The 12,749-nt window shown below is 35.7% G+C and overlaps 1 protein-coding gene across 1 annotated transcript in view; it reads right to left on the bottom strand.

Annotated features, from left to right (window-relative positions):
- The window catches only part of SNTG1 (syntrophin gamma 1), a 556,874-nt gene that overhangs the window by 61,283 nt on the left and 482,842 nt on the right, over positions 1-12,749 (bottom strand). Inside the window, exon 15 of the mRNA XM_034650177.1 lies at positions 1,860-2,012. Within this exon, the coding sequence (XP_034506068.1) occupies positions 1,860-2,012 (153 nt within the window). The remainder of the gene's footprint in view (positions 1-1,859; positions 2,013-12,749) is intronic.

Here is a 12,749-nt window from a genome sequence, read left to right as displayed (position 1 = left end):
TAGAAGCTAGAAAATGTTAGGGTGCAATCCCATTAATGAAAACCAGTTTCAAAACTAAAAAAATATTTAATTCATTAATTTGTCATAGTCGATTCATTAATTTTCTATCTTTCCGACTACTTCACAATAGGACATATGTTCTTTCTTTATTTTATTTCTTTAACTTTAATGCTAGTGGAAATACTGAGAACACAGAAGAAAAAAGAAAAACAGAAGGATGTAAATATATTCACATCCTTGAATTTTGACAATAACACCACCAAGGTGTTCAGTCATTGATTACTGATTTCTGATGCAGTAAGCAAAGGGAAACTATAAGATCTATAAAACAACCAAAAGCTTACAAAACATTAAATATTTCACTTTTTGCTTGCTATATGCATCTCAAATAAGTATTAAGTATTATGAGATAGTCCAAAGAAATGCATTGAAAATCAGCTTAGAGAATATGAAGCCCAAACTCAAAAAAATGGTTTTAAATTACATCAGAACAACATAATGTTATCTCATTTTTAAACATCAGGAGACTTAAAATGAAATCTTAAATTGAGACCAACAGATAGCTATCTCTATGTAGATGTTTACAAGTGAAGCATGATATTCTAAGGAAATTATAATTAAGAAAATTAAAGATATCAGTATAAATAACAAAAATGTCAACTCCTATTCAACTAACAATTTTTAGTACTTAAAATGGTCTCGGATGTTGATACTTGGACAAAAATAATATTGAAGATATTTTTAATCTTTCCATTTTGGATATTAAACTATTTATTGAATTGAGATTCTATACAGGTAAGTTATTGAAACAATATTCCTCAGTTACATTAACTTTTTAAGATATATGCAGATAAGCAGAGCTATTACAAGGTGTCAACTGAGCAATGAAACAAGTGAAATTTGAGTCTTCTCCCTGTCCTTTTCCCCTGATATAAATGTCATACTGACGCAAACTGATATGTTCAATATAGAAGGTTATAGTCAGAAATAAAGGAAATAAATATATGTTACATACCAGTTCAACATATTGAAAAAATACACATTCAAGTCTCCTATTATAACCAAGCATTCCAGGAGAGTCAGTGCTCTATTATCATCATGGTCTGTTTGTTTTTGAAATTAAGTGTCCATGTGTCTATTAGGTCCTGGCTCTATGAACCCATTTGCATGTGGAAAGTGCCTCACAACTGCTCCATTTTGCCAACAGTCTTGTCAGACATCAGCCACAGAACCAACGTTTGGGAGCTTCATCTATTCCACGGTCCCATCAATTGGAAAGGCTGAAGGTTCTGTGAAGTTTGACCTACATGTAACTTCATATTTAAGAAATAAAGTTTAATAAATACGCAGTACAAAATGCATTGTACTTCAGCTGGTAAATGAATAAAACAGTCCCAAGCAACCTATAACTTAGTGTGGGAAATGGCAACCGCATATCACTGCAATACAAGACAGTGTCAGTAGACCTAAGAAAACAGACAAAAAAAAAAAAAAAAGAGTGATATTGGTGCTCACAAATGGGATGAGTTTGAACAAGATGGTTGTGACAATAGTAGTAATAATGGGCAGGACAGACTGGAAATCAGGAAAATCTTGGTGATGATATGACCTCTGAAAAAAGTCTCAAATTACATGTATGGTTTTGAAGGGTAGAGTTGAAGGGAATTATTTCTAGAAAGAAAAAGCACTGTGAGAGAATGAAGCCATTCACACTGAAAGTTAGGTGGTCATGACTGGAGAACAGGAAATGGCTTTGTAAATTAATTAAAAACACAGCATTTTCTATTTGAGATTTAAATTCTAGGGAAAAGTCATGCATTTTTAGGAGTCACAGATCCTAAAATTTCACAGACTCTCACCTGTATCCGTTCCACCTCCAGAAAGGTTGCTGTTTGGAAGGCTCTTTCCCACTGGGCGAGGTCAGACTCTAACTCCACGGAGAAGTAGAGATCCTCCCCGGACTCAGACTGCACTGTGAAACAGTGTTTCCGCCGGTCCAGCAGGTCACTGTCCTGATGAAAACCTGGAGTTACACAGGCTGGCATACATCAATCCATATTGCTAACATGGCCATACCTTGAGTCAATGTTGACTAAATTCATGGTGGAGATGCCAGTCATAAAGATCAAGATACCACTAAGTCTTCATTAAAAGTGGTCATAGTAGCCTAAATTCCACATCTCAAAGTCCATAACTAATGCATTTCTTTTCTGTATCAATGCTGAAGCATGCTCATGAAACAAGTGAGGATTTTGGCTTCTATGCTTACTAGCAATGTACCTACCAAAGCACTTAACACATGAGATTCAGTTTGTACTGTATGAAGGGATAACACACACAATCTCCCTTTTCCCTTACAGAGCTGTCAAGATGATACTTATTAAAATGTTTGCAGATTTAGAAAAGTTTAGTAAGCATGGTATTTTCTATTGAGTTGATTTCTTTAATCCTTAAAGCATCATGACAATATTCATTTACATAAGAAATGAAAAAAAATGAGTCCAGGTTATCTAAAAAATATTTATTGCTTTTAAAAGATATGTTTTTACCTTACTTATGTGACTGTATTTTATTGAGTCAAAAAAGACTTTCACATGGAACATCTATGTGCACTTCAATTTCAGAGATATTAAAAGAAAATGCAGCTAAGAATTGATGAACTAGGGTAACCCCAGACAATATGTCAGATATGGTCTCTGAATTACATGTGGATTGTACTTAAAATGGTCAAGGGATAGTTACTGGTGTCTTTTACCATTTATTATATGGTGTTTCATAAAGGTATCACCATTAAACACCCAAAATATTAGAAGGAATTCTCTGTTTTGGCAAGTGTTTTCAAAATAATAACTATTTTACTAATGAATCAATTTTTTTTGGTATTTGGAAGCTTGAAATACTAGAGGAGAGTGAATGCGTGGCAGTAGTTCTTCTGGTTGTAGAATTTAGCTTTGATACCTGCTGCCAGGAGATACTCAGCAGCTTAAAGGAAGCTAGATTCTCTCTGCATTTATGATTTTCCTATACTACCTTAAGGGAAAAAAATGAAAACATATTATCTTCAAAAATATAGTCCAGTGGTAAGCAATTGTAAAGAAATTTTTAATCATTTAGAGCTCATAATGTCTAGAGGAGTGACAAAGACAGATATTAAATAAATTAGTACACAAGTAAATACATCAGGACAGATCAGTATAAGTGCCATTACAGAGAGTAAGAATGCAGCTTATATCAAGTTGCATTGGAGAGTTAGGGATATGTCCTCTAGGATGTAAATTTCAAACAGTGGCTGAAAGATGAGGGGAAGATTAAAGGTAGAATGGACAGGAAGAAAACTTCCTGACAGAGAGGCTGGTATTGACAGAGGCCTGAAGAAAAGATTTAGAGGTACGTTCCAGAAATTCAGAGAACAGAGGAGAGAGAGACTGAGAGCCATCGCTGGGAAAGGAGATGTGTTACTGGACAGGTCCTGCATTTTGGGCTTTAACATAAGTGTAATGGCAAGCCTCTATATTAAAAAAAAAAAGTTAGCAAATCCTCTATTTATGTTGTAAATATTTCATCTTCTCTATTACTTATTTGAATTGATAACATTAGCCCCAAATTTGTAACTAAACACTACAGAATTTCTGGAAACCCCTCCAGTTTTATGCTTTTTTCAATGGACCTTAACTTTCCTTGTAATATAAAATTGTATCAAAATAATCAATGTCATTAATAGCCAGAAAACTGTTGATATTTTTCCTTCTTATAAGTTGCATCTTGCCATTAAATCTTAAAATAATCTTCATTTAAGATTTTCTGTTTTCTTGGCAGCTTAACTCCTTTACTCTTTTAAAACTTGAATTAGCATCTTATATCACATTACCTAAGCACTGAAGCTCCAAAGATAGAGTTCTCTACTCAACTCTGCAAATATAAGTTGGACATCTATGAATACATGTGATTATTGGCTATTGCTATTTATAGGACACTCCTTATGCACTGACTCAAGCTACAACTGCTATGGGCATCCAGGCACTCAGGCCTCACAGTTTACTGAGGGAGACAAATATGTAAAAATAATAAAAAGCATCATGACAGTCCTATACAGTTAAAGTGCTAAGGAAACAGAATAAGCAACAATAAATCATTCTTGAAAGTGGAAAGGAGAAAGTTTTGTTCTAGGAAGAGACTGTCTTATCATCAAGGACTTAGAGACCCCCCGCAAGAGCAATCCCGGGCAAATCTAAATGGGCTCAGGATCTCCTGCTAAGAAATGCACACGACTGCCTGTGCCATGATAACCCCCTGCAGGTTTTGAGGCAAGAAAGAAGACAGAATACACCGCTTTCCAGAAGGAAGAGCAAGCGAGGTGGAAGATAGAAAAAGTAACATGTTGGAATCCTTTTTTAGAAGTTTAGTGAAGAGCGATTATAGCCCAAGCATTTGAAAGAGATGCTTTAAAAGCAATCATCCAAAATATACATACTCTTCTGTCTCTCCCTCATGCTGTCTACTGGAGTACATCTGCTGTAGTGATAAGAACACAGGCTGTAGCCTCAGATGCTGTCTGGATTCAAATCTCCACTCTTTCATTTATTAGGATGTGCTAAGATAATGCATATAAATTTTAGCACAGTTTCTGACATATAGTAGTTCTTAATTAATATTAGACATTTCTATTATTAATGTTGATATTCAACTAAAATAAATATGTATGTCATTCCCTAATCTCTACTTCTTTAAGTTGCTCTCTGTATACTTTGTTTATCTTTAGTCAGAGTGTGAGCTTGGGCCCAGTAGAAACAGTAGCCTCTGTAATAACTCACCTTGTTGGAAAGTATCACTTAATTAATGGTAATAAAACAACAGCTATGCACATCTTGGGCACTATTTTGTGTATTGATCTCATTTTCGAACTTTTCCTTCAGAAGTATCCTCTAGATTTTTAGATTTATTTCAAGTCTTCTGGACACTTTCTGCAGACCAATAGCCAAATCCTGTCCTTCTTAGGATTTGTCTCAGCTTCACAGAGCAATATTACACAGAAACAACATGCTACAACTATGTTTGCTATTAATATATATGCTTTACCAAGGTATTCAGAGGTCAGTAGTATAACCAAAATGGTTTTTTACTAAAAAAAGAAAAAAAAACAAAATAAACTATGTGTTTAAGAATAATTATTGAGATGGTAGACACAGTCAGCCATAAATTTTCTACTGTACTTAAAACATGTAAGATTAAAGGAGGAAAAAGCTGCCAAAAATCAGCGAGTTATCCTTATGGCAAAGCTTCCACATATATCTACATGGTTTCTTCTCCCCTTGACACTACAATTGTTTTATCCAAATTTGGTAATGTGGCAAGTTACTTGTTTCACACTTTTCCAATTACACTTATCATTATTCAAATAATAGATATTTTTTTCTTCAAGTTAATAAAACTTGTGGATTTGAAATGAAAGAGAATAAGCAGATGAAGGATAAATATTTTTGCATTATTACATTAAATATAAGGTACTTTATAAACTACGTGACTTAACTAATATGTTTTTCACTGTTATGTTTGATACTGCTCCTTTTACTTGGGCTTATAGTGAATAAGGAAATCAATAGTTACACATGATTACTTAAAATAAATAAAAATTTAAAAAAACAAACAAAATGTATTTTTAATTAAACAAGAAGAGGAGGCCCAGCAAGGGTTCTTCAGCTACAAATAATAATTTCTATTTTTTGCAACTATTCTAAGAACCAAAAATGAGAAGAAAAAACAAAATTAAAATTAAATTTTACCAATTAATTTTGAATTAGACTTTCAAGAATGAGTGAGTCTCTAAAGAGACATTAAATCTGCATCAAGTCCTATACAAAAAAATGATACGTTTAATGCATTATAATACTATTTTAGATGTTAGATGCTAAAAAATAAAATCAAACCAAGTGAGTACTTTATATAATTCTTTTTTTGGATTTTAGTTGCCTTATCTGGGAAAAGGAATAAAACTTTAAATCTTCTTGTTCTTCTTAGCTAATTGGAATCCCTGATGTAAATGGACATAATAACAAATTTCAGAAAAAAAAAAAAACACAAAGCATATTCTTCAAATACAATCTCTAAATTAATCTGTATAATAATCCATCAAAATAAGCTATCACCTTCATTTCCCTGTTGAGGCAACTAGGTCTTGGACATAGTGGTCATTGCCCTCATTTTTAACCTCTTTGGCCCTGAGGATTAAGATTCCATCAATTTGGAAGCCATTCAGCTTAAATTTGAATGCCAATTTTACCGCTTCTTTTCACATCCCTTAGAATCAGTTCAGGCATTTTTAAAAAAGGGGATGATAGCACCTTTCTCAAGGTTCTTAAAGATGAAATGAGTTTAAATGTGTATATCACTTTGGAAAGTAATGGGCACATATTAGTGCTCCATAATATCACCGATATCACATAATATCACTAATAATCACAATATTAGTCATCACTATTGACGACTATTGCTAAAAATCTGGAATAGATCAGACTCCAAATCCTATGTACATTCTAGTGCGTGCACATGTACACACACACACGCACACACTCCTTTCTCTGTAATACAGTGTAATATTGCTATGGTAGAAGGTAGGATACATAAGAACAGTCAGGAAGACTTCATTTTCTAACAAAATTAGCTACCCAGTACTCACATTGAAAGTGAAACGCTTACCAGAATTGTTTATTATATGGGCAAACTTGACTCTTTTGCCATTCTCTAGATATTTGTGTGTGCTGTATGTGTATGTGTCCATACAGGTGTGTGAATTCTGACCTAGTTTAAAATAGCTTCCTAAATGTTAATTAACTTTGATCCCTATAAATTTTCATTTATTTTTCCTGTTAGTAATATTTTCCATTTGAAAAATATTACATATATTATAAAATACTTTTATAGGCATCCCATTACCCATTTTAAATTTGGGAACATTAAGCCTTGAAAAGGTCAAATAACTTAAACAAGTATATGTACAGAAAATTCAGAAATTCTGGAACCATACCCCACTGTGTTAATGAGGTTGAAACTAGCAGAAAGTTTAAAGATTGTTTTTCAGAGATTTGTTTTCCCCCTACTCAGCTTTTGTGTCTTTTCAGAACCCACTAACAAACCCACTGGCTGTCTCTGCAGAAGCCTGGACTCAAGGTCAACTGATGTGGTTCCAGACTATGAACAAGCAAAGCCCTGCATTCCTTAGCAGACAGAGATAAGGAGCACAAGACCCCATCTGGCTTATAGTGATTCTGGGAGCAAATGCAGAGCCCTCTCTGTCCTAAGACAACCTCCTGATGTTAGGGGCTGAATTATGCCTTGCTCTTGATGTGGGAAACAGAGGTAGAGGAAATGTAGATAAAGCAAAACAAATGTCCATGTAACAGGAGCCCATTGACAAATACTTGAGGCAGGCAGAGTATAATGTTCCTTCAGGAAGCTCCCAACTGTCTTATTGCTAATGTCTGGTTAGAGGGAAATGTAACCTTGGTTTGACAATGGCAACACCTCTAGTATCTTGTGAGTCTTCTTTGGTATATGAAAATCCTTTTGGAACTTCCTTTACCTTTACTTCCCCCAACCCCAAAGTATATGATCAGCCACCCCTCACAACCCCAGGGCAGCAGCTCTTTCTGCCCACGGGTCCTGTCCCCGTACTTTAATAAAACCATTTTTCAGCACCAAAGACGTCTCAAGAATTCTTTCTTGGCTGTTGGGTATGGACCCCAGCAATACTAATTCAAAAACACACCACTCTGATGTTAAGTCTCCACCTCAAAGTGAATGGGGGTGTATGTTACATATATGTTTGCTCAATGTGCAAGCTCCGTCTTTCCTCATGAATAGCCATAAGTCTCCCCACCCTTTTCACCAATATGCATGTAATCTCTTACCCTGAATTTCCCTTTTAAACAGCTCATCCCCTCCTAGCCCAGAAACTGGGAGATGGTCTTTAGATACCTATCTGCCTTCTCCCCAGGCCACCTGAATAAAGCAAACTTTCCTTTCCAACCAACAAGTGCCTTTAAAGTATTGGCTTTCAAGCAGCAAGCAACCTAATGGGTTTGGGTAACAATTCTAGGGTGTGTAGGTAAAACATGTTTTTTAAAAAATATACTCAGTATATTTTTTTCTGATTAGATTAGATATTCTAAGATTAGAATTCTTAGGTTCAGAAATTTATGTGGATGGGGGAAGTGGTTTAAATAAAGTAGGTGTGGGACACATTACCCCAGACCATCATGAACCTAGCAGATAGGTAGTCTAAAACGACAAGGATCCCTCTTGGCACAGGAATTTACATGACTCAGATGCAAATACATTAACTGTTATCTTGGAGCAAAATCCTGGTCGTTGGTTGTTTTTCCTTGGCTCTTCTAGATGGGAATACATTGACCTCTGTAATGTCCTGTGCTTCCAACATGCCCTCAGTTTATAGCATTCATAAGGATCCTCTTGTTTAAATCTACCCACACTCCAGGACTTAATCTCTTTCTTTGGATTAATGTGTGTTAGATTTGGCTTTTCATAGGAAACTAAAGCAAAGCCCTATTTGAAGAAAAAAAAAGGAGTTTCAGATAAGACAACTAGCCCATGTGGGAAAATGCTATGCACCTTCAAAGGGAAAATGCTTTTTAATACGATAATGTTTTTACAAAGTAGATGGCACATAAAGGGCATATAATTATCGAAGGAAACTTTTAATCTTTGGGTTTGATTTGTATTCCTGATTTCTTATTTAATATACTTGAATCATTTTTCATTATTATTTTGATTGATATCAGCATTTTCCCTAAGACACTGTTATTGAAATAAGTAGAAATTTTACTACCATAAATTACAATTACTAGAAACAGAAAAGTAAACAAGCAAGCAATAGACACAGAAAACAATGTAAATTTCTTATATCAACAAAGATGTCTCAAAATTGCCTATTGAAATTAATGATTTTAATTAATAGTTATAAGATTCATCTTCAAGATTTCAATTCTAATAGTCTACTTAGGAGGATAATTACATCATACTAAAATAATCCTCAGATCTATGCTTAGAAATCCATGCTTCCACTGGAAGAGTACATAGTTTTCTGGAGAAAAAGCTTTCAGGAGCTTGGTAGGGGGGTGGGATGTATAATTTGTTACTACAAATGTGGCTATCCTAGGGTCATAAATAGTGGGAATCATTTGGTCCTGCCTGCCTTCAAGTAATAATCCAAACAATCCCACCTTTAAATATTTGCAAAGAATGAAATCCTAATTCTTAGCCTTTAATACTTGGTACGTAAAGATCGTCTTTTAATCTTCTGGTATTCCTTTTTTAAAAACGGAATCCCTCCCAGGGAAGTTTATAATTCTTTTTCCTAATCTTTCTTCAGATGTGATTAAAAACAGGTGGCCACCACTTTTTAAAAAGTAACCTTTTATATCCTTGTCACCTCTCAGCTTTCTCTTTATAAAACCAAATGTTGCAAATTCTTTTACCTTTCCTCATAGGTGCTATGTTTTAGGATTTAATTATCACAGTGTCTCTCCACTGCAACCTCTATAACTTCTTCTAATCCCACAAGTAGTAAAAGCCATCAAGCAGCCAGAATGGACTCATACGGATATAACCAACATGAGATATAAAGGGAACTACTTGTGTCCTCTAAAATTACATTTCTGTTTATATCACCTAGTATACTGTACTAGTGTTATGTCTGGGGAGATGTAAAAAGTGCAGATCACTGTGGGAAGTGATATCTGGCTAGCAAAACTCTCATAAAATGTGTACAATTAAACCTGCACATTTTGTCAGATGAGGGGAAACTGCTCAATTAACACTCACGAGTATAGATAATATAATCTTACTCCTGGCTTCTGAGTTGTCTTCTAAAGAGCAGCTCAAGACAACACAGAGTGCTATTTACATTCCAGTAAAAATAGATGCTGTCATTTTTTTAAAAAAATCTATTGTTATTTCTTTTAAACAACACAAATAACTTCCAACCTTTTGAGAAGAGTTCAATATTGCATATACCCACTGCTATCTCAGAAGATATTTTACCCTTGGCCTATACCAATGCCCATAGTAGATATTCAGCAGACATTCAATCAAAAAAACATTGCAAGCCTGTTACGTGCCAGGCACTGTTCTGGTGTGGAAACTTATCTCTGAGCAAAACAGATGACATCTCTGCCTCATGGAGATTTGGTTTGAGTGGGGATGAAACAAACCATACAGCAAACAAAAAGATGCTTAACCATAGCTTGTCAGATGCGATAAAGTCCATTAAAAGCATGTGGAGGGGCTACCTCAGGGGGCATTGCCATTTATATAAAATGATAAGAAAAGGGCTCTTTAAGGATGTGACATTTGAAAGAGAGGCATAAAGTAAAAGAGTACACTATTTAAGATATTTAGGGAGGACAAAAACAAGCTCTAAAGCATCATCCTAGCATTGGAGGGAGTTAGAGGCAGGTGGCAGGACACTAGAGGAGACAGTTGGATAGCTGAGCAAAGTGTGCAGGAGATCTTACAGTGCCCTGGAGTTGTCATGAAAGCATTGGATTTTACTCTGACTCAAGTTGAAAGCTAGTAGGAGAAAAGGTGGGAGGTCAGGAAAACAGGCAAAAAATGATAAGATTAACACAGGTGAGACATGAGGGAGACCAGTGTTGTAATAGCAGTTTGGGGTATATTTTGCACATCAGCTGAGGGTATGGGAGAAAGAGACTTCAGGATGATACCAAGTTCTTGGAAGTAAGCAACTAGAATGCCAAAGTTAGAATGGCCATTAGCTGAGTGGGCATTTGGACAGTGGGAGGACATAAGTTTGAGATGCCTATTGGACATCCATCTGGAGGCATCTAAAAGGCCATAAATGGAAGAGAGAGCCCTCCATAAATTCATAGTTATTGGTATATAAATGGCATTTAAAACAATGAAATTGGCAATTGGTTGGGAATATTTAAGAAATGAGAATCTTCGGGGGCGCCTGGGTGGCTAAGTCTCCGTTAAGTGACTGACTCTTGGTTTTGGCTCAGATCATAATCTCATGGATTGTGAGACTGAACCCTGCATCTGGCTCCACACTCAGCAGGGAGTCTGCTTGAAGATTCCCTCACTCTACCCCTCCCCCAACTTGTGTGCATAGTCTCGCTCACTCTCAATCTCTCTCTTAAAAGAAATAAACAAATTTTAAAAAATGAGAGTCTATGGGGTGCCTTCATGGCTAAGTCATTAAGCGTCTACCTTCGGCTCATGTCGTGATCCCAGGGTCCTGGGATCGAGCCCCGCATCAGGCTCCCTGCTCAGCGGGAAGCAACCTTCTCCCTCTTCCACTCCCCCTGCTGGTGTTCCCTCTCTCGCTGTGTCTCTCTCTGTCCAATAAATAAATAAAATCTTTAAAAAAAAATGAGAGTCTATGAAGAACCATTAACATTACTGGATCATTCTGAGTAACTTTTGGTCCTCTCTCATTCTCCATAATAATGCAAGCACCAAAACATATTCCAAGAATAAATTTCCTTTCACACATAAAAAATAACATTGTCATTTTTACACATTCCTGTTGAATAGAAATGGGTTATATATGATATATACAAGTATATATAACAATGCATGATTTAAACTATAAAATACTGCATATATATTCATATATACATACATATATGTGCAATGATATGTTTTAATATACATAATATTGTTGGAAAAGAGATGTTATGAAAATAATTGAACATGGTATAACTCAGAGCTGTCATTTATATGTGGAATAAGACATCTCTTTCTTTTCCATTGCATGTAATTCTTTTCTATTTCTACAATTTAAAAGGCCTTATGACCTGTAATGTTCATGGTATCAGTTTATGTTTCTACATCAATAAAATACAACCGTATAGCCTTCATAACTCTGATTTTATATAAATACAAAGCATGCAAGTATTTCTTGGTCCAAAATAATTTTTATTTCTGCAATTCAATTGGGCAAATGTCTTAGTCAATGTCTATAACCGATCTATTCTCTAGCATTTACTGTATTAGCTTTGAAATTATCAAAGCAATTAATAAATATATTCTGTTAGTTTATTTTAAGATTAGATGGTTATGACCTTTGTTTATTTGAAAGCATCTCCCCGAGAACAAGAGGAATAGGGAAGGAGACAAAGCAAACAAAATTAATTCTGAGTATTTGGGTTTTTTTTAAGATTTTATTAATTTGAGAGAGACAGAGCACAGAAGCAGGGGGAGAGGCAGAGGGAGAGAGAAAGGGAGAAGTAGATTCTCCACTGAGCTGGCCCCTGGGATCACGACCTGAGCTGAAGGCAGACGCTTAACCAACTGAGCCACCCAGGCACCTCAAATTCTGAATATTTGTTATTCTATTTCTTGTGTTTGTACACACTACCTTTTGGGTCATCCTGATGGAATGTCACTGCAGAAAGGAAGACTGTCCACTGAAGGCCATTTACTGTCCTAAGACTAGACTGGGCTGAGTGGGAGCACATACCTGCTCTGCTCTCACACTCAGTCTAATTTCTACACTGCAGCCCAATGCTTCCATGTCACCAGGGACTGAGGATGCTGCACTTGAGGACCAAAGGTCACACGAGGGGCTGAAGACAAAAGAAAGCATGGCTGGGAAGGATGTTGGCAGAAGAGGTGGACAGAGCAACTGCTATCTGTCTCATTTCAATGTGTGCAAGCTTAGACTGTCTCCAAGCAGAAAGGGAAAACAATACCTAATAAGGACAACACTT

The sequence above is a fragment of the Ailuropoda melanoleuca genome, unplaced genomic scaffold (genome assembly GCF_002007445.2).
Source record: "Ailuropoda melanoleuca isolate Jingjing unplaced genomic scaffold, ASM200744v2 unplaced-scaffold11384, whole genome shotgun sequence".
Taxonomy (NCBI): Eukaryota; Metazoa; Chordata; class Mammalia; order Carnivora; family Ursidae; genus Ailuropoda; species Ailuropoda melanoleuca.
This window is presented reverse-complemented; position numbering and strand designations above follow the sequence as displayed.